The 23751-nt window shown below is 29.9% G+C and overlaps 1 protein-coding gene and 2 pseudogenes across 1 annotated transcript; 1 reads left to right on the forward strand and 2 right to left on the reverse strand.

Moving 5' to 3' along the window:
* The first annotated feature begins 7381 nt into the window (after nucleotides 1–7381).
* Nucleotides 7382–9216, forward strand: LOC110666890 (uncharacterized). Its single transcript, XM_021827542.2, has 2 exons — nucleotides 7382–7806; nucleotides 8476–9216. Exons 1-2 carry the CDS (start codon nucleotides 7470–7472, stop codon nucleotides 9018–9020), a joined length of 882 nt encoding a protein of 293 aa, XP_021683234.1. The 5' UTR covers nucleotides 7382–7469; the 3' UTR covers nucleotides 9021–9216.
* A 46-nt stretch (nucleotides 9217–9262) lies between these two features.
* LOC110666889 (wall-associated receptor kinase-like 20) lies at nucleotides 9263–12661 on the reverse strand (annotated as a pseudogene).
* A 2710-nt stretch (nucleotides 12662–15371) lies between these two features.
* On the reverse strand, nucleotides 15372–18264 carry LOC110666888 (wall-associated receptor kinase-like 20; annotated as a pseudogene).
* Between the last annotated feature and the right edge of the window lie 5487 nt (nucleotides 18265–23751).

The raw sequence follows: 23751 nt of genomic DNA on the forward strand, positions 1-23751 counted from the left end.
GCACAAATTGTAGAAGCTTGTAAAAACAGTATGGCAAGTAAATCAACCACGCCCGAGAGCAAAAGACACCCGCAAACTTAATGCCATTTATAATTGTGGCAATATGATTTTGGTCATGCACATCGGCTTAGGACTATGGTTAAGCTTCCAAGGATTTTTTGGACTCCTTAATCACCTCTCCATAAAGCAGAAATCCATGTTGAGGACAATTGAACGAGCAGCAAAGCTGAAACTCTAGTTTGATGGACATCATCATGATGGAATTGATGAAAAGAGAAAGTTTATTCTAATCCTATTACCTATTGGAGTTAGTGGTTGGTCAAGAATGGAAAAGAATTACCATGGCTGAGAAAGAAAAAGAACCAAGTGTAGGCCACCTCTAAATAAATGTAACAAGACAATCTCAATTTCTGGCTTTAACAAGACCTCATCGTTTACTCCCCCACCTTTCTTTTTTCCAAAGATTAATTAAACGCATGCACACAACTGGCTTAGTTATAGGACACACTTCTTGATAAAATTATGATGACTTTACCAAGGCATGTTAATCTATATAAGCCACTCACACACTTATATTCACAATTAATAGGGGATCTTGAAGGGTAACTCACGTCATTTTTCTTAGAAGGCAAGGCCTCTGTGTAATGTAGCAATCCTAATGGTTTGATAGCACAAATGAATCACATCAAGCTAATCCATGTTACTAATGGCTCCCTAACCATGCCATTATTGTAATCATATATTCAAGGTGCCCAACCCATTATAGAAGCTTTTTGAGACATCTTATCATTTCATATCAATCAAGCAGGGCCAAGATATAGAATTATCTTATCCGGTTATCTCATAACATAATGAACTCATTAGGAATGTATGCTATTAATTTCCTTTATCATCATATCATTTCCAATTAGGAACAAATGAGTTATTTATAAATTATCGGTACAACACAAGAAATAATACAAATTCATGAACATGAAAATATACATTTATATGGATAATCCTAAAGATGCAAAAATATCAAATAATATAAATCATGATGCATGGATGCATATGTATGCATTAAGAAAAACATTTATTTAAAAGAGATGACCTAATTCCATACTGTTATTAGTGCTAGAGATTATGTTAGCTTAAAATCCCTTAAGCTTGTAGAAAGCCTAGTTTACATTAATATCTCATAAATATCATTTAGGGTCCAATACTATTCAGATAAATATTTTATTAAATATAAAAGGTAATAACAATTCTTTTATATTAGAAAATATTAAGTGACAAAATATAGTAGTGTAATAGCAAAATTTACATATTATTACAAAAAGGAGTTCCACAAATTATCATTATACCTTTAAGTAAAATTGAGATAATAGACTTACAAAAATTAACCTACCTGAATAAAATTGTCACAATTTATTAAGGAATGTGTCCCTTCCTAAGTTTGGGCATATATTTTTCTTTAATAAGAAAAAAGATAACTAGCATATCCGTTGGCATAATTTACCAATCACATCTTCTATACGAAAACAAATTAGACATCTTTGTCCTATATTCTCCACACGATTCTTCTTCCCATGGTGGAATGCCATCCAATGATGCTTCTTCAAGTACAGGTCAGGTACTTTGGGGTTTGAAGCTTGTTCTCTATTGGCGTCTTTATCAATAGGGGTGGGCTTCAGTTCAATAAGATCAAAGAATGTATGGGCTAAAAAAATATTACATTCCTGTATTGGATCTTGTTACCAATCCACAAGTACCTTTTGCCCATGCTACAAAAGGAACAAAGATTACAGTTCAAAGAAAATAATAAAAAGAAGTAAAGTTTTCAATCAACCTTGATTACGATTATGTCTTTCAACTTTGATTGCTTCTTCGGGAGCCTAGGCAAGTCATTCAAATATGTTATATATTATGGAATAAATTCTTCCATTTATTAGTATTAATTGCCTCATTTTTTTAAATTTTCATTCCCCTCAAATTAAATGTATATTTTTAGTTAGAAATTAGAATTTTAATTAAGTAATTAATAAAAGTCAAATTATATATTTAATTCATATTTTCTTAGCTATAATAGATTTATAATTATAGGAGATGAATAATTAGAATAGAGAAAATATAATGAAGTTATTTGCTTTTAGCATGTCTTTAGTATCTACAAAGCATTAATTTAATACTCAAAATATTTGCATGCTTGCAAATAAATTTTCTCTCGAAAATTTCTTTGAAGTTGCATTTACAATTTCCGTTATAATTGAGTTTTTCAAATTTGATTTTCATCAAAAGTTTTATTTCTAAAAATTTCAGTAATTTCATAGTCTGATAAATCTTACAAAAGTGAATAAAATAAAAAAAAAATCCTTTTTGTCGTTGATAGATTGGGTTTAATTTCTTACGGGTCGGAATGTGATTTTAATTTCAATACGATTTAAGTTGAGATGATTCATAATTGGAATATTTGTTTTCAGAGAAAAAATTATTATTTCATTTCTATATTTTAAATTAATTACTTAATTTTGTATTTTGAACTATATATATATATATATATATATATATATATATATATATATATATATATATTTCATTTGTTAAATTCTCTATTAAATTCTCTATTAGTTAATAGATTTTAATGTCAATTAAATTATTAATTAATTTTTTATTTTTATAAAATTAATTAATTGAGCTATGTATTTTTAAAAATATTATTATTTATTTTTTCTATTTTAATAAAACTAATTAAGTGATTTCTATATTTTAAAAATATATTTTTGGATGAAAATGAAAATTTTGTTATGTGGATACTAAATATGAATTTGCATTTTCTTAAAAAAATTATTCAAATATTTTCATTCAATTCCCTGAACATCATTTTATTTTTGTGTTTTTTATTGGAAAACAATTTTCTTACATTATTGCCTTAATTATTTGGAAATCTGGGGAAACCAATTATCTTTTATGTGCTAACAGTTTGCATAATTTTCTATCAAAAGATGAAAAATAGAGAGAGAATCAGAGAGGGAATGGTGTGGATGTGGAAAGAAAAATATACGAAAAAAGAGAAATAAGGGAGGTGAGATAGTGAAATAAGGTGAATAGGTTAGTGCAGTTTGAAAAATAATTAGGGTAAATAGAATTTAAATTATAAGGATTATTTAATACATTTTTTAAAATATATTAACCAACTAATTAGTTTCATTATAAAATGAAGGAATTAAATAATAATTTGATTGTTATTAATCAAAAAATTGAGGTAAAAATCAAATAGACAAATGAAAAATAAAGAGATTAAATAATAAAATTTTTTTTAAAGTAAAGGTAATTTCAATAATGTATTTTTAAAGTAAAGGTAATTTCATTAAAGATCGTAAGAATTAAATTATAATTTGATTGTTATTAATCGAAAATCGAGGTAAGAACTAAATAGACGAATTAAAAATAAAGAAATTAAATAATAAATTTTTTTTTAAAGTAAAGGTAATTTCAATAATGCTTTTTTAAAGTAAAGGTAACTTCATTAAAGTGTGTAAGAATTAAATAATAATTTTTCTTTTTCAATTCATTATTTAAACTAAACTAAATCATAATTTTAATTTGGTTTGATTCAAAATTTAAAAAGAAGAGACCGAAACATGAAATATTTGATAAAAAGAGCGATAAATGCAATTTAATGCCTAACATTAATAAATTATAAATATATAAAGTGCTATTTTTCATTATCATTATTTTAATTAGAGAAATATGAATAAAAATGATATTTTTATATTATTTTAATGAAACAATTAAATTTTTATTAATTATTTTTTACTTTTTAACCCCACAATTTTAGGAGGCTAGATCCGACAGTTCTCTCAACTCTAAGAAATCTTTGATTTATTTTTTTTTTTGTAAAATAGAAGACTAATTATAAAATACTTTAAGTGTACTTAAAAATAATACATCTTACACTTTTAAAATTTTAATTACTTAATAAAATATAGAATATGAATCCCACATACATAAAAAAAACTGTAATTATATAAAATAATTTCTCAAAAACAGAATGTCCTGATTGAAATCCATCTATAAATTATTTATTATAAAAAATAAGATGATTTAATAAAATTTTATAATTCATGAATTTTTTTTAAACGGATACTTTTTTTTATAAAATCATTAATTAAGAAAAAATTATTAACTTCCTTCATATAAAAAAACATATAATATTTAAAAAAAATTATTAATTTTTTTTTTTCCAAAAAGTTGCATTTTAAAAAATTGCCGGAGTGACTTTAGACTTATTTAGCCAAGAGAGGTGATTTGTACTGAACTGGAAAAGAGGAAGGAAAAACTAGTATGATTAACGGTAAAGTTAAAACAAAAAAATTAATTGTAAATAATATCATCAAGCTTATCAATTTTTACAATTAAATTTTGTAGTTTATATAATTACTAATTAAATATTTATATTTTTATTAATATCTCAATTGATCTGATTGTCAATAAACTATTAATATATTTCAATAAATCAGAAATAAATTATTAAGTTAATTTTGTTCAGTTGGTATAATTACCCGATCCTATTCTAATCAATTTATACATTCAAATCTCATTAATAAAATTTATTCACTATTATTATAAATATGCATAACAATATAATATAACTCTAGAAATAGAGAAAAATAAAACAAAATCAAATTCTTTCTCCTCTGCATAGTAAACTCTTTATTGAAATAAACTATTTCATCCTTAATTTATTTTTTGTCTTTATTAATACTTCAGCTTTGCTTTGTAAATTAATAATCAGTGTATTATTTTTATCAAACTTTTCACTTGCATTTATTTCTCATTGATTTTATTGTTAATCTCCTCCTAATTTTGTAACTTTATTCTTCAGAGCATTTCTTTGCTGAAACAAATATATAAGTAGCTCATTCTCCCAGGCATTATAAGATGAATCAAACTATGGAAAAAAGAATAGTTATTCTCCTAAATCAATTTCCTATTAATATCAGCTATTAACAGTTTATAAGATATAACTCCTAACTAAAATAGTTAAAATAAAAACTATTATAATTATCTATTAAGTACTACATATTAATGATTTATTGATAGTCGAGTCAATTTGATGCATCAATCAAATGTGAGGATTTAATTAGTAATTATGTAAATTTTAAGATTTAATTATAAAAATTAGTAAATTTCATAATTTTTTTGAGAATTAACCCAAAAATATATTAAAAAAAAATAGTGTCTAGCTATTTTAATTTTTTTTTTTCACTCTCTCACTTACACTCACATTCACACTAGACAATTCTCCCACCCAGACTCACACTCACAGCACAATTATTGATAAATTAATAATGTGATATAAAAAATTTAATAATCACAGAGTATAAAAATTTAAAAAATACAAATATTATTTATGAGTAAATGTTTATTAATATTATCATAACAAATTAATAAAATTATTATTGTTGATGAATAATATTAAATATTTTATAATTAATTGAACGTTCTTATAGTATGGTATTTATTAATTTAATAAAATATTAAACAATGATACTTGTTATTTGGATTTGCATTTAATAATATTAATGAATAATTATTGAAATAATTTAATTAAAAATAAATGGTTTGATTTATAAAAATTAAATTAATATTTATGAAATATGAAATTAAATAATTAAAATAAAAGTTAAGTATAAATATTTTAAATATAGTTTCAATATTTAATAATAAAAAATTTTGATTATTAGTTTATAATAGTTAGTCTCTAATAATTATAAGAAAAAGTTGATAATTAGATAATAAAATATAAAAAATAAATAAAAAATTATGAAAGTGAAACAATTGACGAAAAATTTAATTAATTTTTCAATTGGGATTTAATTAATTTTTTTTGCATATAGACAAAAATTTAATTATCTTGATATATATTGACATTTAATTAATTTTTTTCTAACATATAGATAAAAGTTAAATAATTAGCAAAATACAACAATAATTAGAAACTATTATTTAAAGGATATGTTTTTACGGAACTGTTGTGCAATATTGTTGGGTGTGAAAAACGGGCTGTAAAAATGGAGATTTTGCAGCCAACTTGAGGCTTATGCAGTAAAATTGAATCAAATTGAGTCAATTTGGTTTAATCAATTTGGTTTTAAAATTCAATCGGTTCGATTTAGTTTATAATTTTGATAATTTTAATTAATCGATTCGGTTCAGTTATTTTCACAAAAAATCAAAAAAATCGAACCGAACTGAAATTATTAATATATATATATCAAGAAAATCAAAGAAAATCGAACCGAACCCTAAGATTTAGGTTCGATTTGTTTAAAACCGAACCGAACCCAGTTAAAAATCAAATGCTCAATTTATAAATTTTGATTTGATTGGTTTTAAATCAAACCGAACCGATATTTATCGATTTGATTTGATTCAATTTTCTCTTATTAATCAGTTTGATTCGATTTTTAAAATTTTTTATTTTTAATTTTCGATTTTATCGATTCGATTCGTTTCAGAACCAAACCGACCGTTTGCACACCTCTGTATGTAATGCTACTTGATACACTAAATTATTAAGTAACAATTTTCAATTATTTATAAAATATTTAATATTATTCATTCAATATAATAATTTTATTAATTTTTACTTAAAAATAATATTTATATTTTTAATTCTTTTTATAATTTATAATTATTAATATTTTTTATATCACATTATTAGGTAATCAAATAATTGCACTGTGTAAGTGTGAGTGTAGATGGGGAATTATGCTATGTGGGTGTGAATGCAATTGAAAAAGTAAATAAAAAAAATAATTAAAGTAATTGAATGCTATTTAGAATAACATGATGTTATTAAAACTAGTTTCAAGCTACTTTTTATTTTTTTTTTACTTTCAATGATTTTATTTTTTTTTTTATTTTTTAATAATTAGAAACTTAGTTATATTAACTTTAGTAAATAAATATATAGTTAGTTAGTAAGTACCATCTTTAGTAAATAAATATAAAGTCACCCTTATATGGTAATTTTTTTTAAGATGGAATCTTTAAAAAAAAAAAGCCTCTAATAAATAAAATTATATGTGGCAAATTATATTAAAAATCATAAGAAAAAGTTTAGGGTTTATTAAATATTACCTATTAAATATTTTAAAAAAATATTATATATGTATTTTTATGTGAGGTAAATTTTTTTTATTAAATTAATATATTTTTTATAATTAATTAATTTACAGAAAAAAAAATCATTTTATAAAAATTTTATGAAATTAATTGTAAATTTATATTAAATCACTTTATTTTCTTTAATAAAATAATTTTTCTTTGTATGTAACGAGCTATTATTATTATTATTCGTATATCCACTATTGGCTTGATCACAAAGAAGGACTAATCCACGTCCTGTACAGTACGGTTATTGTGCGGTAAAGCTCTTGGTTCATTGCTCAATACATCCGAAACCCCCTCAAACAAACTACAGCATGGACAAACGGACGGTGACGCCACCAAACAAGTCCCGGTGGTCAGACGTCTTTGGAGAAGACGTCGTTGGAGACGACCTCGACTTCCTTCTTCCTCGGCAAATAATTGGACCAGACGAGAATGGCATTAAGAAGGTTATCGAGCACAAGTTCAATGAAAAAGAAGAGATCATTAAAGTCGTTACCACAACTCGAGTTCGCCGGGTTTTGCGCAGTAAAGCAGCGGCAGAGAGGCGGTTGTGGCCCAAGTTTGGTGATGCAGCGAATGAAGACGAAAATAGCAGGCTCACTATGGTTTCTACGGAAGAGGTTTTTCTCCAGAGGCCCAAGGATAAAGGTTCTATTCTAGCACTTTCTTTTATGCCATTTTTGTTCATAATTTGGAAATGTGGTTAATGACTTGATAATTAGGGTTTATTATCTGTTTCTTTGGTTAGCGATTTATGCTATGCGAAGCATTATACTTAGTTAACTATAAAGCCTTCTTGATGGAGAATGTACTGGAACTCAATCATGAATTAGCCTTTGTTTGACATGCTTTGAGAAGCGTTTATGGAATCTTTAGTACTCTGTTGGGGTTTCTTGAAATGAGTTCATTGAATCTTTAGTACTACATCTGTTGGGGTTTCTTTAAATTAAATGCAAGATTAAGGGACATGTTTAATACATGAGATTCTCGACTTTGTGAGAGATTCTTGTGTAAACTTAGTTCGCCATGGATCATGAACTTATTGTTTGACTTCTGTGAAAGCCAATTATGCAAGAAGAAAGGAAACTTTTGTTTTTGGTATTGCAAATAGGGGTCATGTATTTCATGACTTATATTACAATTGACTTTAGAAAACAAAACTGATTTGCATAGATGATATCACTCTTCATCACTTCTATTTATTCCTTTAGGATTGAGATGAGTAATGTTTAACAATTAACATTGGTGTTTAATTCATGTGACTATGAATTAATTTTCCAGTTGAGATTATTGATAGCCTATTGGAATTGGAAACAGGAACTAAAGCAGAGAAAACGGAGACTTTAGGAGACTCCTTGGCTCAGCTTGCAAACAGAGGTATGTTATGTAGGACTTGCGGTAAGAATGGTGACCACTGGACATCAAGATGCCCTTACAAGGATCTTGCAGCACAGCTGGGAGTGCTCTATAATAACAGGCCTTCTTCAGCAGATGCTACTGCTGCTTCTTCTAGCAACAAAAACCATTACATTCCACCAAGCATGAGAGCGGGCGCTCAACGAAGCAGTGGAGAAGATACTAGGCATAGGAATGATGAGAATTCTGTGAGAGTCAACTTCCTTTCGGAGGACACTTGCGAAGCTGACTTGTATGATCTCTTCAGTCCATTTGGAAAATTAACTCGTGTGTTTGTTGCCACCGATTACAAGACTGGTTTGAGCAGAGGTTTCGGACGTGTCAATTTTGTCAACAAGGAAGATGCTCAGAAGGCAATTGACAAGCTCAATGGTTATGGTTATGACAATCTCATTCTTCGAGTGGATTGGTTCAACAAAGATAAAACTAGACCCAGTTTCCCCTAAGTTCTTCAAGTGAAGCTGTAAGAATTACTTGCACTTAAGTTGTAGAGGAAAGGTTACAGTATTTCATGTTATTTTCCCAATTAGACATCAGAAGACCTGATTTTGTCTACTTGCCTTAATGTGAGTGGTAGAATTATTGGGTCGATATAGAATAGCCTCTTCTGATATTAGAATTTAAACAATGGATCAAAGTAATACAAATGCAAAGAAGAAACGAGTTTTATCAAAATTCATTGCAGCACTTATTCATGCACTACCGATAAATATGATTTAGAATCCTTTCCTGCATTAATTCCAATAATGTACTCGATTTCATCTGCTACTTCTTTCATTGAAGACCGATTCTGGCTCTTGTCATCCAGACAAGCAGCTGCCAGAGATCCCAATACTTTCATCATCTCCAATTCCAACTTGCTTCCACTCTTCGTAAGAACTGGATCAATAACATCTATCAATCTGTCTTTGTCCATTATCTCATTCATATAAACCACCAAGTTCCCATCTTCATCTTCTCTATTAAAATCAATAGCCTTCTTAGAAGTCAACAACTCCAAAGCTGTAAACATGCATCACCCGCTCTTGTCTGTTAGCTGAAAGTTAAGGCAATATTCTGGACCAAGGTAACCAATGTACAGGTGCATACATGGCTATCGTTGTTTTCGTTTGTCTGCACCAGCCTAGAAAGCCCGAAATTGGGAACTTCGGCGTTAAGCCTTTCGTCTAGTAAAATGTTGCCGCATTTCACATTGCGATGATAAGGAGGAGGCGCAGCTGCAGAGCGTAGATATGCTAGGCCTTGTGCGGTTTGATGTGCAATTTGGGCCTGCGTCGCCATGTGAGAAGAGTCCACTTACTGGAATGGTAACAATGCAGGTGCTCAAAGAGGGTTCTCTTGGGCCTTCACAAAGAAAAAAAGAGGGATATACTCGTCAATCCAAATAGGCAACCCAAGCTCAACGCAGCACCCCAGAAGTCTCACAACTCATGTAAAGCATAAATTTTGGAGAAGTTGTTGGTTACTTTCATCATCTCTTTGCCTGTGAAATCCTGGCTGACTTGCCACTATGTTTTGCATTAGATATCAAATTCTTTTGTGCCCTTTTTGAGTTGTAATGCTGCTTGTAGAGCAGAATCCAATTACGACTACCAGTAGGATTACTCCGCCGGCTAGGCCCACACATGAACAATTATTTGAATTGCAATTCAATAGCTTGGAATTCATATACGAGATCCAAAAATACCAAGGATTGAACAAAAGGAATAAAATTATGACATTACGCGCCAAAAAAAGGGGCTTCGGTGCTATTGCATACCAGCAAAGAATGCAGTCTCTTTCGTTTTTTGCAAGCTTTCCCGGGGCAGCATTTCAAATCTACATGAATAGAGTGAAAACTTATTAAGACCTTTTACATCATATACTCAAAACTGAATCTGGCAAGTAACTTTCCAGAAGAGAAATTCTCTCTTGTCATATTAATATTGCTATATCCCCTATTTCAAATTAGAATTTTATGATTATTTAATTCAATTAATTTCTTTTTGGTTATTTCATTTTTAGAATGAAATAATTTTATTTTTTTTTAATTTAAAAATATATATATTTTAAAAGAAATAAAAATAAAAGTTAATTTCTTTTTAATAAATGATTTATTCCAAAAAAAGCCTATATGAACAATTATTGAAGATTTTTATTCTACCTATTTAATTTCAAAATAATTCAACCTATATTTGATAAGGTGTGATTAAATATAATGTAATTAAATATATAATGAAACTTAAAAAAAATTTTGTGTAATGGTCCTTCTAATTTTATGTTTGGTTAATGCAATACAATGAAGTGATAACTTTTATTTTTCGGGTAAACTATAATTTAATCCTTAAAATTTGATAAAATTTATAATTTAGTCTCTATATTTTTAAAACTAAGTAATTTAGTCTCTAAAATTTTATCAAATCAACAATTTAGTTCATACTGTTAAAATTTTATTAAGCTACCATTAATTTTTAAAAAAATGATCAAAATGCCCTTATCTTTATTTCTAATATGAAATGTTTTATTTTCTTAATAATTTAGTTCCTAAGGTTTTGTTTTATTAATAATTTAGTTCATGTGTTTTTAAAACGTGGATCCTATTGAATTAAAAAAGTTTTAATTTAAATTATTAAAATATAGATTAATTACTATAAGGTCCTTAAAAATTTTAGTTAATTACAAAATCATCCATATTTTTTGTAAATTAATCCTTAAATATTATAACTATTTATGAATAAGCCTTTATAATTTTATAAAATTATATTTATCTAATTATTATTTTAATAATATATAAAGAATTATATATATATATATATATATATATATATATATATATATATATATAATTGATAAATATTTTCCTATATTATATTGTTATATATAAAAAAGAAAAAAAATATATGAATATGGGCGCAAATTGTTATTAAAATAAAATTTCAAGAATTAATTTTTTTTAGATTGAAAATAGAGTTAAAAGGTATTTGGTATTTTTACTAAATTTAATGAAAAATTAATCATAATTCTAATGGTAGGGGCTAACTCGTATATTTATTAAAATGTCAATGACTAATTGCTTGATTTTAAAATTAATTTGTAAGTTTAACTAAATCTCAAGGATTAAATTATCAATAAAATAAAATATTTTTAACGACAACGACTAAATTATAAATTTTATCAAATTTTATAGATTAAATTATAATGTTTATATATATATATATATATATATATATATATGTATATATATATATATATATAATTTACTCAATACGTGCAATGACAACACAATAATAATGGTAATAAATCATGTAAATAATATAATTCTGATTACATTATAGGTTCGGTTGAAAAAATATAATCTAAAGAGCCAAAGCACAAATCAACTGAGAAAATTGTTGGAAATTAATGAAAATTAAAAGCATTCTAGCAAAGGATCGATACTTACTTTGACCCAATATTCCATTGATGTGATCCCAACTAAATCCAGCATCACAAAAAGCACCTTTCTGCCCAAAGCTCATCGGATCAAGCAAACATTTGGAGTTCAACAAGTCTATGCAGTTCGTCACAAACCGGCTCGTTAGGCAAGCCCATTCTCTCCCCACTCCAGACTTGGCCCACTTATTTTAAGTTGAGTAGTTTTTTCACATGTTATTAAAAGTCTTTCGGATTAAAAGGTACAGAATTTAAATTTTGATAACCCTCGTTCATTAATTAAATATTTCAAACATAAGATATAATAGGCAATATTCACTATATTTTTAATATAAAATAATCAAGATTTGACATTGCTATTGAATTTTTTTTTACGTAGAAAAATATTTTTATAAATATATTAATTTGAGAATATTAAAAAATAATTTAAAATAGAATACTAAATTAATAAAATAACTTATTTCAAACTACTTTTTTGAACAATATTTAAAATGATTTTTTTAATTGAAAAACAATTTTGGCTCTCTAATTATAATGTCAAATGGACACTAAGTTTTAAGGTTCTTAATCTAAACTTTAAATTTAGAAAAAGTAAATATATTTTAGACATATAAATGAAAAAGACCCAAATACCTATTGCCTTAAAATTTTGGGTTAGATATAATGTCAAGTCCATGAATGTGTTTTTTTACTAGACTATCAAGAAAAAATTCTCTCTCTACACTTTGGACTTTCCGCAATTCTACAAATGGTATCAAAGCTAATAGTTCGGCAACGATGAGTATAGAGATAATGGTCGGTGATTCTGGTGATACTTTGATATGTGTATGGAAGAGTCAGGAGACTCCTAGTAGGCCCAGTGAAGCAGGATGTCACTCCTTTGGAGAAGAGCAAACCCATAGAGTGGAGACTCTCGGTACAAGTGATGACTCTAACGTGGCTCTTGGAGTGCAAGCTTGAGTGGGTTTGGTGGAGTAATTAGGCTTTTAATGATGTCGTAATATTCAAGTTAAAAGAAAGACTTCCATTCGAGGGGAAGCAGGCTCAATAAACCCAATGTGGAAGAGATTTATATTTGAATGGGAGATTGTTGGGAATATATTAAAGTGTTAGAATTCCTATATAAAAAAAAAGATGGGGTGAGTGAGAGAAAGGTTTTGAGTTGAATATGGAGCCCGTGAATATGTTCTTTCAATAAAAAAAAAACCATGAGTATATTTTTCAAGAAATATTCTCTCTAAGCATTTTGAACTCTCTAAATACCTAACAAATATATATATAATACAATATTTTATTAAATACTCCAACCATATTTCTAAGCACTACACACTCATCTAAGCATCAAATATTTATATATTCTGTACAACAAAGAGATGGACAATTAGTCTTTCAATCAAAAGCTGGAGTGTCGTTATTTGCCTAGTTGGAGAGCTAAAACATCTTTCAAAAACTTACATTGTACAAGGCTGGTTGAGGTTCTCTCAAAATGGTTTATCATTTTCCTGGGCAGATATGCAAGTTCAATGCTTAGAGACGAAAAAAGCATACAAAAGAAAAGGCACATGGGTGTCGGTGCTCGATTGCTAAACGAACTCAAGGAAACTTGCAGAGTGGATGGAATGAGTAGTCCTGGACGGTTTGGCCATGTAATTTTTTTTTTTTTTTAAATTAGGTGGAATAAAATAGATATGATCTGTTGACGTGCACTGTGCTAGTACCTTCCATGAATTCGTTTTCCATGTCTCCTTATGATTTCAAGACCCAAATTTGGTTTAGCATCCCACAGTTTTGTTCCCTAATTAACAAGTCGAAAGTGAGCATTTCCATACAATTTCCCATTATTTTCACTTCACACTCGTCCTTTTCTCGATGGCGCTCACAATTATTGGAAAACACAATTATCTCACATATATATTAATTCCTGAGGAAAAGAGCCAACATGTGCCTTCAAACTCTAATGAATACTGTCCAGTTGATAACTCTTGTTTTGTGCTAATATTATGTTTTTGGACAGTGATATACATATGTTGCTTTCTCTTTCATTCAGAATTTATTAAAGATGTTTGCCTTTCCATATAAAAGTTCATATCTCCAAGGAGATCTCATATTTGGGATCTGGTTAGCTGGTATTCCTCTTATCAACAAACTATGGGACTATATTTGAGATTTGATTAGCCCTACATTCCTTTGTCAACAAATCACTCAACCTTAATTGAATTTTTTCAAGAACATACTTAGAGAGAATTGGATTTAGTTATACAATGTGTGATTGATAAATAAGGATTAATTTTTTAGTAAAACATGGAATATATTGTCAAATATTCAATATAATTCCACTCAAGTGAATCAATAATCAGTTTTATATGTTTAATTAATTAGAACCGCGATACACGCTCTCTCAGTTCTAATATAATCTCAAATCAATTAAAAAATTATGAGTCATATTTTCAAAAATTTATATTTTATACAACAATTATACATGTTTTATTTTATTACGTTTTTATATTTTGTTCTCCATTTATTAAACTCAAAAATTCAAGATTTTACAACTTGGCTTTTCATTTTTTAAAATTTTATGAAATAAGTTTTGTTTTGATAAAACATAATTTTATTATTAATAAAATTCAAAAAAAATTAAAAAAAAATAAATCATCCTAAAAATTATAATAGATAGATCAACCCAAAATTCAACTTAGTCCTATAATATTAAGTGAAAAAACATAAAAGAGTGCACAAAAACATACAGTCAAACCTCATGGACTAACTTTAGCTGATGACAATTTGATTGGTACATCAAACTTTATCTAACATACCACTTATGCAAAATTTATTGGATTTAAAGAATGAACAAATGCAAGCTCATTATATTTTGTGCTGAGAATCCAATAATATAATTTAATATTTCTAACATCATGAGCCTCAGATATAATCCATTAAATTTTAAGCATGAACAAGTATTGATTTGCCTTATGTTTAGCACCCAAGAATAGGTTTTTGATAAATTATTAAGTGCACCTGGTGTACATGCATCATCTCTCACAATCACGTGTGACTCACTTTTTATATTATAAGCAGAATTCAATTTTCTAAGAAAGAGAAAACACTATTTTTTAATACTTTCAATGTATCTAATAATTTGCCTAGATTTTAATATCTTTAAAGCACCACTTTAGTGACTTCCCTTTATTGGATTTAAATAAGCATGAAATTATGCTATTCACTATGAATTTAAGACATAAATATATGAATTTCACCTATTTTAATATCAATCAAAATCACATTATCAGAAACTCAACCTTGTAAGAGATCAAAATATATATAAGTTTTAACATTCCTAACGCCACCTGCACATTAATACTAGCACATAAACTGAAGAGCTAGTCTATTTCATATATATTTAGGCCCTGCAATTGGACTTTGGCTGTGCAATGGAATGATATACCATCTATGAGGCTACAATGGATATTGATGATCATATGGTCTCATAAGAATTTGAGTAGCCAAAGCAGTGTGTTATTTTGAGTACATCAAGGCATAAATCATACAGAAAATGGAAATCCACTCAATGCAAGGTGATCTTTTGAATATTGAACAGTTGTTTTGTCATGTGTGCAAATCCTTTTTGGGACATTAAAATTAACTTTCCCAGCAGAGAACGGTAAAGCTAAAATTATACAAGGCCCTTGCATTGGATTATCCTGTAATTATTTGCCTAGTTGAGTCTGAAACCTGATCGGCTGTAGGAACACTAATAAGGTACTCAATCGCATCTGCAGCTTCTTTCATTGAAGGCCGATTCTGCCTCTTCTCATCCAAACAGGCTGCTGCTAAAGATCCCAAAGCCTTCATTGTATCCAACTCCAACTTACTAGCTCCTTCTTTAAGCAAAGGATCAATGGCATCCAATAATCTCTCTTCTTTCAAAATCTTTCTGCCATAAACCGCCAAGTTCACATCTTCGTCTAGTCTGTTAAAATCAAGGGCCTTTTTAGAGGTCAGAAGCTCTAATAACATAACTACAAAACTGTAAACATCACTCTTATCAGTTAATTGAAAATTGAGGTAATACTCAGGATCAAGGTAGCCTAAGGTTCCTTGAGCACAAGTTGTAATATGACTTGTATCAGTCACAGCTAGCCTGGGAAGCCCAAAATCAGAAACTTCGGCATTGAGATCATTGTCTAGTAAAATGTTGCTAGATTTAATATCACGACGATAAATAGGTGGTGTGGCAGAGGAGTGGAGATATGCAAAACCCTCTGCTGTTTGGTGGGCAGTGACAAGCCTACGATGCTTGCCAAGTTAATGGGGCTCTTTTGCCGTCGAAACCTCCAGTCTTATGGAGATGATCAAAAAGGGTTCCATTAGGAATGTACTCGTAAACCAAGAGAGGCTGCTCCAGCTCAACCCAACCACCCAGAAGTTTTACTAGGCACCTATGGTTTACTTGGAATAGAATTCGAACATCATTCAGAATTTGATCAATCCCCTTTGTGTTTCCACCCTTGGCACGCATGATGGCTGCGATGGTTCCATCATGAAGAATACCCTTGAAGACCTCCCCAAATCCTCCAAAACCGAGGAGATTGCCTCTTGAGAAATTGTTTGTCGCTCTTGTTATTTTTTTGCATGTGAAGATCCTTCGCATTAAGCCACTGCTGCTGACATTTATAATTCTTTCTACCTTACTTAAACTTTCTTGGCCTAATTCTCCTTTTCTTCGACTACTGTTTTTGTATACTAAAACCGTAACTGTGATTCCAAGAGGCATTGCACCGGCAGCAAGGGCCGAACCTTGTTAGATAACAATTAATTTAGAATCACCTTACTTTATTATAATGCAAGTCAGAATCGACTTCAAATATACTCGCACTAAATAAATATTTCTAAATTGTGATACCTTAACTAGGATATGCAATTCAATTTTTATTTTTAATTTGATAATCAAACCGTTAATAAAAAAAATACAATTAGAGGTAACACATACCACCAATTATTGGAGTTTTTCTCTCGCGTTGAGGGCAATGTCCTCCTTGACACTTCCCGCCTGCAAATAATTCCAAGAAGAAAAAGGTTTATGGTTTTATCAATCATAAAAGTTTTTGCATGCAATCACATGCTTTTTATTTTGATACTAAATTCATCTCTCAATTTAGTAAGATATAATAAATTCTGAATCTCTTGTGAGCATTGGCCCCTGAATCTTTGAAGCTTGATCTATCTTCTTATCACCTAAAAGTACCTAAAATGCAAAAAAAAGTTATCTATAATGTATATGTGATCTAATTTTTAGGGTGAAATTTACATCATGTGCACACTTATTTTCATTACACTTTAGTTTTATAGTAATAGAGAGTTTGGAGGACAAAAAACGTCTACTTACCCACTATACATACCGCATAGATGGGATCCCAACGGAACCCAGCACGGCAGTAGCGCCTTTGCTTTCCAGCGCTGATCATGACCGGATCCTGCAAACAAATGGAATTTGGCAAATACTATGGCAATCCACTGCCGATTCGCATACAGGCTCCTGAGGCAACAGCCACTCCAACTCCAACCCAGGCTCCGGCCACTTGCTCACTGGCGACTCCAAATCCAAATTCACAAAACTTTGATATGCTGAACACCTGTCCTGGAGAACTCTAATAGAGTATTCATTTAAAGATCCACCAGTCGTAAACCAACAACATATGGGGGTGATCCCACAGGCAGCTTTGGCGATTGCGTTTTCTCTGATGTAGTCATGGCATCTACTAGCTAGTTGACGAACAAGTCAGAGATAAATATAGTGGCATAATTGACACAGAACAGTTAATGATAATTATAGTATTGCTGCTAGTAATATTGAAGGGAAGGTTGCTGTCTAGGCGAATGCCTTGGCTTGGAAGATCAACTGACATGCAAGTGTTGTTTGTGAAGCCTGGAGGGCGGATAATTAGCCGTTGGGTTAATGGGTTGGTGGATGTGATGAGATAGGACGATCCGTTTAGGGCATTTAACCATAATGAGCCCGCTTTGCAGCTAACCTTGTAGAGTGGGTCACCGTAGCTTGGGCCTGTGCTAAGTGGGTATGGCACCGGAGTGCCGCCACGGTTAGGGCAGCGCGGCTAGGCTATTTCGTGCCTGCTGCATGACAGCATTGCCATTGTAAGAATCAACATAATTAGCAGTGTTATGATCTCCATTAAGGAGTGAGATAGACGAATTTGTAATGGAGGAGAATAGAATGAATGAGCTTACAGCAGGGTGACTAGCCCTGCTACAAGATTAAAAAGGACAAAGCAGCAAATATAGAGGCTTTAATTAAACTATTAACTACAGCATAAAGAGACTGCAAAAGGTTGCACATATAATTGATCAATATATTCAGTTAAATTGATTTGATTAAAGTAATGATCAATTAATTGTAGACTACCAAGATCATTTTATAAATTTCAGTTGGTGGTATGGATATTGGATGGTTTCATGGCCAATTTAAATTTGTGCTGTTTCAAGTTTCAATGCCTTTAACCAAAAGAGGAGCAATACTATTAAGAACAAATTAAAAGAGAACGCAATAACCAATGATTTTGAATTCAGTGATATTAAAATAGTGAATAAGTTCAATTTAATTTATTTTTAAATTTTTTTATTTAATTTAATCTAGAAATTTTAATTTAAGTTTAATTTAACCCAAAAATCAAAATAATCAAGAAATTAAACTTTTAAATTTTTTGAGCTTAAATCAAGAAATTAAACTTTTTCATTTTATCCTAAATTGAGTTTGAATTAAAATTTCTGAATTAATTTTGATAAAAAATTAAAAATAAATTAAATTAAACTTTTCCTAAAAATATAGAAATTAAATTGAATATTTTACTGAATAGTCTATATATATATATATATGAAGCATTTCATTTAAGGTTTCATGTCAACTAGACAAAGTTTCCTTGGAATATTCTTGGGTTAAATTTGTCTTTTGCTTCCAAATTAATTATTCACCCTTTTTTGTAACCAATGTTAGTAGTTATTTCTTCTTCTTTGCGTTTTTATACAATTTTTTTAAAATACAAGAAAATGTTAGTATTTTTTGTTTTTTCATTACCAACTAAGAGTATTAGATTCAAAGAGTTAAAGCAAAGTAATATATACGCACACCAAGTCGGATTCACTTCTTCAGTGGGGCACTAAATTTGTTAAAATAATGATTATTTCATAAATCAATATATATATTCCGAATTTTATTATTAATATAAATATAAATCTATTTTTTGTGATTACATTAAATATAATAAATAATCTCTCTAAAAAATATAAATTATCTCAACAAACATTTTTCTTTTTCTATTAATTAAAATTTGATTTAATTTTTTTTAAACGAAATTTGATTTCTGTAATATATTTTTTTTTATTTAAAACTTAATCTTCTTAGAGACGACTTGAATAAATCAAAATTTCTTAAACCAAAATTCCATTCTACATATTCTCTTGTATGTCGACTCACTCACCACAAAAAAACAGACCATTTGCGATGGAAAAAAAATCCATCGCAGATGAGCTAGTTTTCGTCGCAAAAAATTTTAACGATTGATTTATAACGGATACGTTTTCATCGCTAAAACACTCGTCAAAAAATTTTGTTACCAAAATTCTATCCGTTGCTAATATTTAGCGTGAGAATTAGCGACAAAATATGCCGTCACTAATATAAATGAAACCGAAATAATTTTCAGTTACTAGTGTCGTCAGAAAAATGCCGTCGCTAATCCGTCACAAATTTATATCTAATTTTATCACTAAATCCATCGTTAAAGTTATATGGTCTGTCGATAATGCAGAAATAATTTTTAAAATTTTAAATAATTTTAAAATTTCATCGATAATTCGTCGCAAATATGTCAAAAAAGTAATATTATTTATTATTAAATTTATTATTTTTTAATTATTTTGTTATTCCTATAGAATAAATTAATAAAAAATCCATAAATAAATACAATATATTAATTATGATTTTCCTAATCAGCATAATTAAAATGTATATATTCATAAAGTTGTAAAATAATCCATGCAAAGTAGCTAATATTAATAAAATATAAGTTAAAATACAATCATATTAAAAAAAATACTATTAATATTCCGCACATAATATTATCTTTAAACGGAAATATAAATAGCATAGTCAATTATCTAGATTATCCTATGGATTTGTGGATTCTGAAGTGGTTGGATGTGAAGATGTCAAACTGAGTACCACCTGTGGTCTTTAACTCCTTTCGCACCTGATCAAGTATTTCAACCATCATCTCTGCCCTCATTCGTGATGCTTTTTCATCTATAAGTTATTGAATTTCCTCTTGTGTCATCGCAGGTTAAGAAGATGACCCAGGATAAGCAGACGTGCATGATTGAGAGGTAGATGATCCACTTATTTGAGATTTGTAGAAGACCCAAAACCATACACCCTTCCTTTATTAAAGCCTCCGGATACTTCTATTCACTTATCCATATCAAATATTGGCGGGGATTCAGAATTAGAACCATATTTCTCCACAATTGCACTTGCATAATCTTCCTAAACAAATGAAATACAGTAATATCTTATTAAATGAATAGCCAACACACATAATCTTACATTATAATCTAATACAACTTAATGACAATGAAATTAAATTGGAAAAATATTGTGGTAAAATTAATATTTTCAAAGAAACTTACATCGACCCGTTGTGATTTGCCATCAATGAATACACCATCAACACCCTTTTTGGTGTGAGTTGCTCGAAATACTTCAATCTTATTTGGTGGCCTACCTAACTTCTTTGTCTACAAAATAAAAATTATCATATTGAGTAATCAACAAAATTCACACTAAATAATTTTACAACCAAAAAAATACATAACTATAAATAAAAAATAACTTAAATTAAAAAATTATACTAATCAATCCTCATGAATCTCAATTTTGATTGAACCACTAGCATGTTTTGTAATTGACCCATCTTTTACTGTCATTCTATTAATCTTAGCAGATTGTGACTTCTTTCGCCACTCTGGAGAACTCCAATAAGCAACAAGCACATTTCACACCTCTGCTTTCATCCAGTTTGGTCCTAGATTATGCAAATAAGCAATGTAACAACCCAAAAATTTAAAAATAATAATAACAATAAATTAATTAATTAATTAATTAAAAATTAAAATTAAACTTTAACATAATAAAATAATTTAGGACCTAGTTGTAAATTTCTAAGAAGTTGAGGGACTAATTGTGTAATTAGAAGTTAAAAAAAAAACTGCAGAAAACAAAAACGCCGCAGGCCGGCCCCCCCCCCCCCCCCATTTCTCTCTCCCCGACTCCACTCTCCCCCCTCACTTTCTCCCTCCCATTTTCATCCGTGGCCAACATCGGTCTTGGGTGAGGTATCCGGCCTTCCCGTGCGAAACAACTACTGTGTGGCGGAATGAGCAGGAGATAGCAGAAAGAGAGAGAAGGAGAGAGGAAAGAGAGGAGAGAGGGAGAGCGCACGACCCAGGGCTCAACTTCGCAGCGTTGCTTCGGCCGACTCCAGCGGCCATTTCCGATGATTTCAAGTGCCACGGACTCCCAAGATGATGAACTTTCAGATGAGACAAGTGGCACTCCATTTGGTGGCCGAAGGAAAGAGAACCGGCGAGGGAAAGTTGGAAGAAAATCATATGGGTTTCTAGGTTTTCGGTTACTTTTCTAGCGATCCGACCGTCGGATCGGAAATCCGAGGCCACCGATGGACTCAGGACGACGAGATGTTTGAGATAGGACTGGTCCCGCTCCAATCGGACACCATTTGAAAAAGGCGATAATCGAACGGTCTAGATCACTTGGTGAGATTTTCGAACTTTTTCAATTTCAAAAATTTAAAAATAATTTTATGATAATTATTAACAAAATTTGGACTTAATTTAGGTGCGATCGGAGCGAGGATAGCTCACTGGCGTCGGGACTGCATTTTCAGCTAGATCCGGCTGCCCAACAGCCCGTCTCATAACTTGGTCAATATTACAGTCAATCCTAGCATTTTCAAACGTTCTGGACGTGTTCCAGGTGTCAGAATTGGCATAAGTAAACCCGAACTCCAAGTTGCTCATTTTCGACTAATATTGATTTAGAATAAAATTCATAAAATACTCATGGATGATCAAAAAATTATAATTCCTTTTGCAATAATCTTATAATATTATTAGAGACCGCGGGGCGAAATTTTAGAATTTTTAGAGCTTGTTTGAGTGGATTTTTGCAAAATGTCAATTATAGGGACTAAAACATAATTTTTAAGATTTTGAGTATTGCTTGGGTTGGAGGGCCCAGGAGGGGCCATATAATGATAATGAGCTATGAGTTGAATTTAGAAGTGTTATTTGAGCCTTTTTGCAGGTTGGGTAGGTCCCAGGTATAGGGAAAATTCTGCCGGATTTTCGGCATGAATTAGGCTGTCTATTGCCTCTTTTGAGTTTTATTTTGACTTAGTATTAATAAATTTATAATTTAATTATTAGGTGATCGAGATCAGCTATTTTTCTGTGTCCAGCAGCCACAATAGTCATCGGTGTACTGTGAGTAAAATATTAATTTTAATTGTAATTTCAATATTATTATATGTTCAAGCATGCCCATGCATCACTTATATGTATATATATATATATATATATATATATATATATATATATATATATATATATATATATATATATATGTAGTTAAACTCTAGGCACGTTTTATGTTGCATTCACAACTGTTAAAGTGCCATGTATGTTGTTGTGGTAATTTGGAGCAGTGTGCGTGCGTTGGCGTGCGTGTGATGTGGTGTTGGCTAAGGATAGGACGGGTAGACACGGCTTGAGATCTTCACTGGGACCCGGTCCTTCGGGGTAGACACGGCTTGAGTTCTTCGCTAGGACCCCGATTTTGGTTATTAAGTGAAAGTCCGAGCTGAGTTCTTCGCTGGCACAGGTTGGATTTAAGAGAGCTGTATAGGGGATCAGCTCCCACATATTATGATTGATATTACTGGGTGTGTGAGTGCTCCAAATTACCTTTTTGTTGTTATGATGTGAAAAATATTACTGATGTTGTATTTCACTCTACAGGGTGCATTAGCTTTGGATAGTTATAGAGATTATGGTTAAAATTGATATTTTACTCTCTGAGTCGAACGCTCACTCCTGTTCACCTATTTTTTCAGGCTACAGAAGGAGTTCTTTTACAGAGCAACCTGCTTTCTTTCTTGCAGGTTTAACATCGGTTATTTAATTGTTTTATTATTTTTCAAAATTTGAAATCTAGAACTCTGCATGTGTTAGTAATAGTGAGAACCTTTTTAGAAATCGTGTTAATTTAAATTTTTGAGGTTAATAAATGAAGATTTGTGTGGTATTTAAACAATTTATAAGTGGTGATAACAGGGTTGAGTGAGACTCCCCTTACTTTAGTTTTTTTTTTTTTTTATGGTTATCGGGTTGGGTTGACCCAAATAAAAATATTTTATTTTATTTTATTTTATTTACATGTTGGGCCTAAGTTTTTGGGCCTTGGTTATGGATTTGAGAACAGTAAGGCTTACTACGGGCCTCGGGGGCTTTATGCCGGCCTAGGTCCTAGTGCTGATCCGGCCCATAGGTTGGGTCGTGACAAGCAATATCACTTTTCTTGTGCTTCACCAACATTTCATTTCTAGCTCTGTTAAGAATATCACGAAATATACCCTTCCCAAGCTTATCCCAAGCAATACGCACATTCTGCTCTTCAGT

This window comes from Hevea brasiliensis, chromosome 5, assembly GCF_030052815.1.
Source record: "Hevea brasiliensis isolate MT/VB/25A 57/8 chromosome 5, ASM3005281v1, whole genome shotgun sequence".
Lineage (NCBI taxonomy): Eukaryota > Viridiplantae > Streptophyta > Magnoliopsida > Malpighiales > Euphorbiaceae > Hevea > Hevea brasiliensis.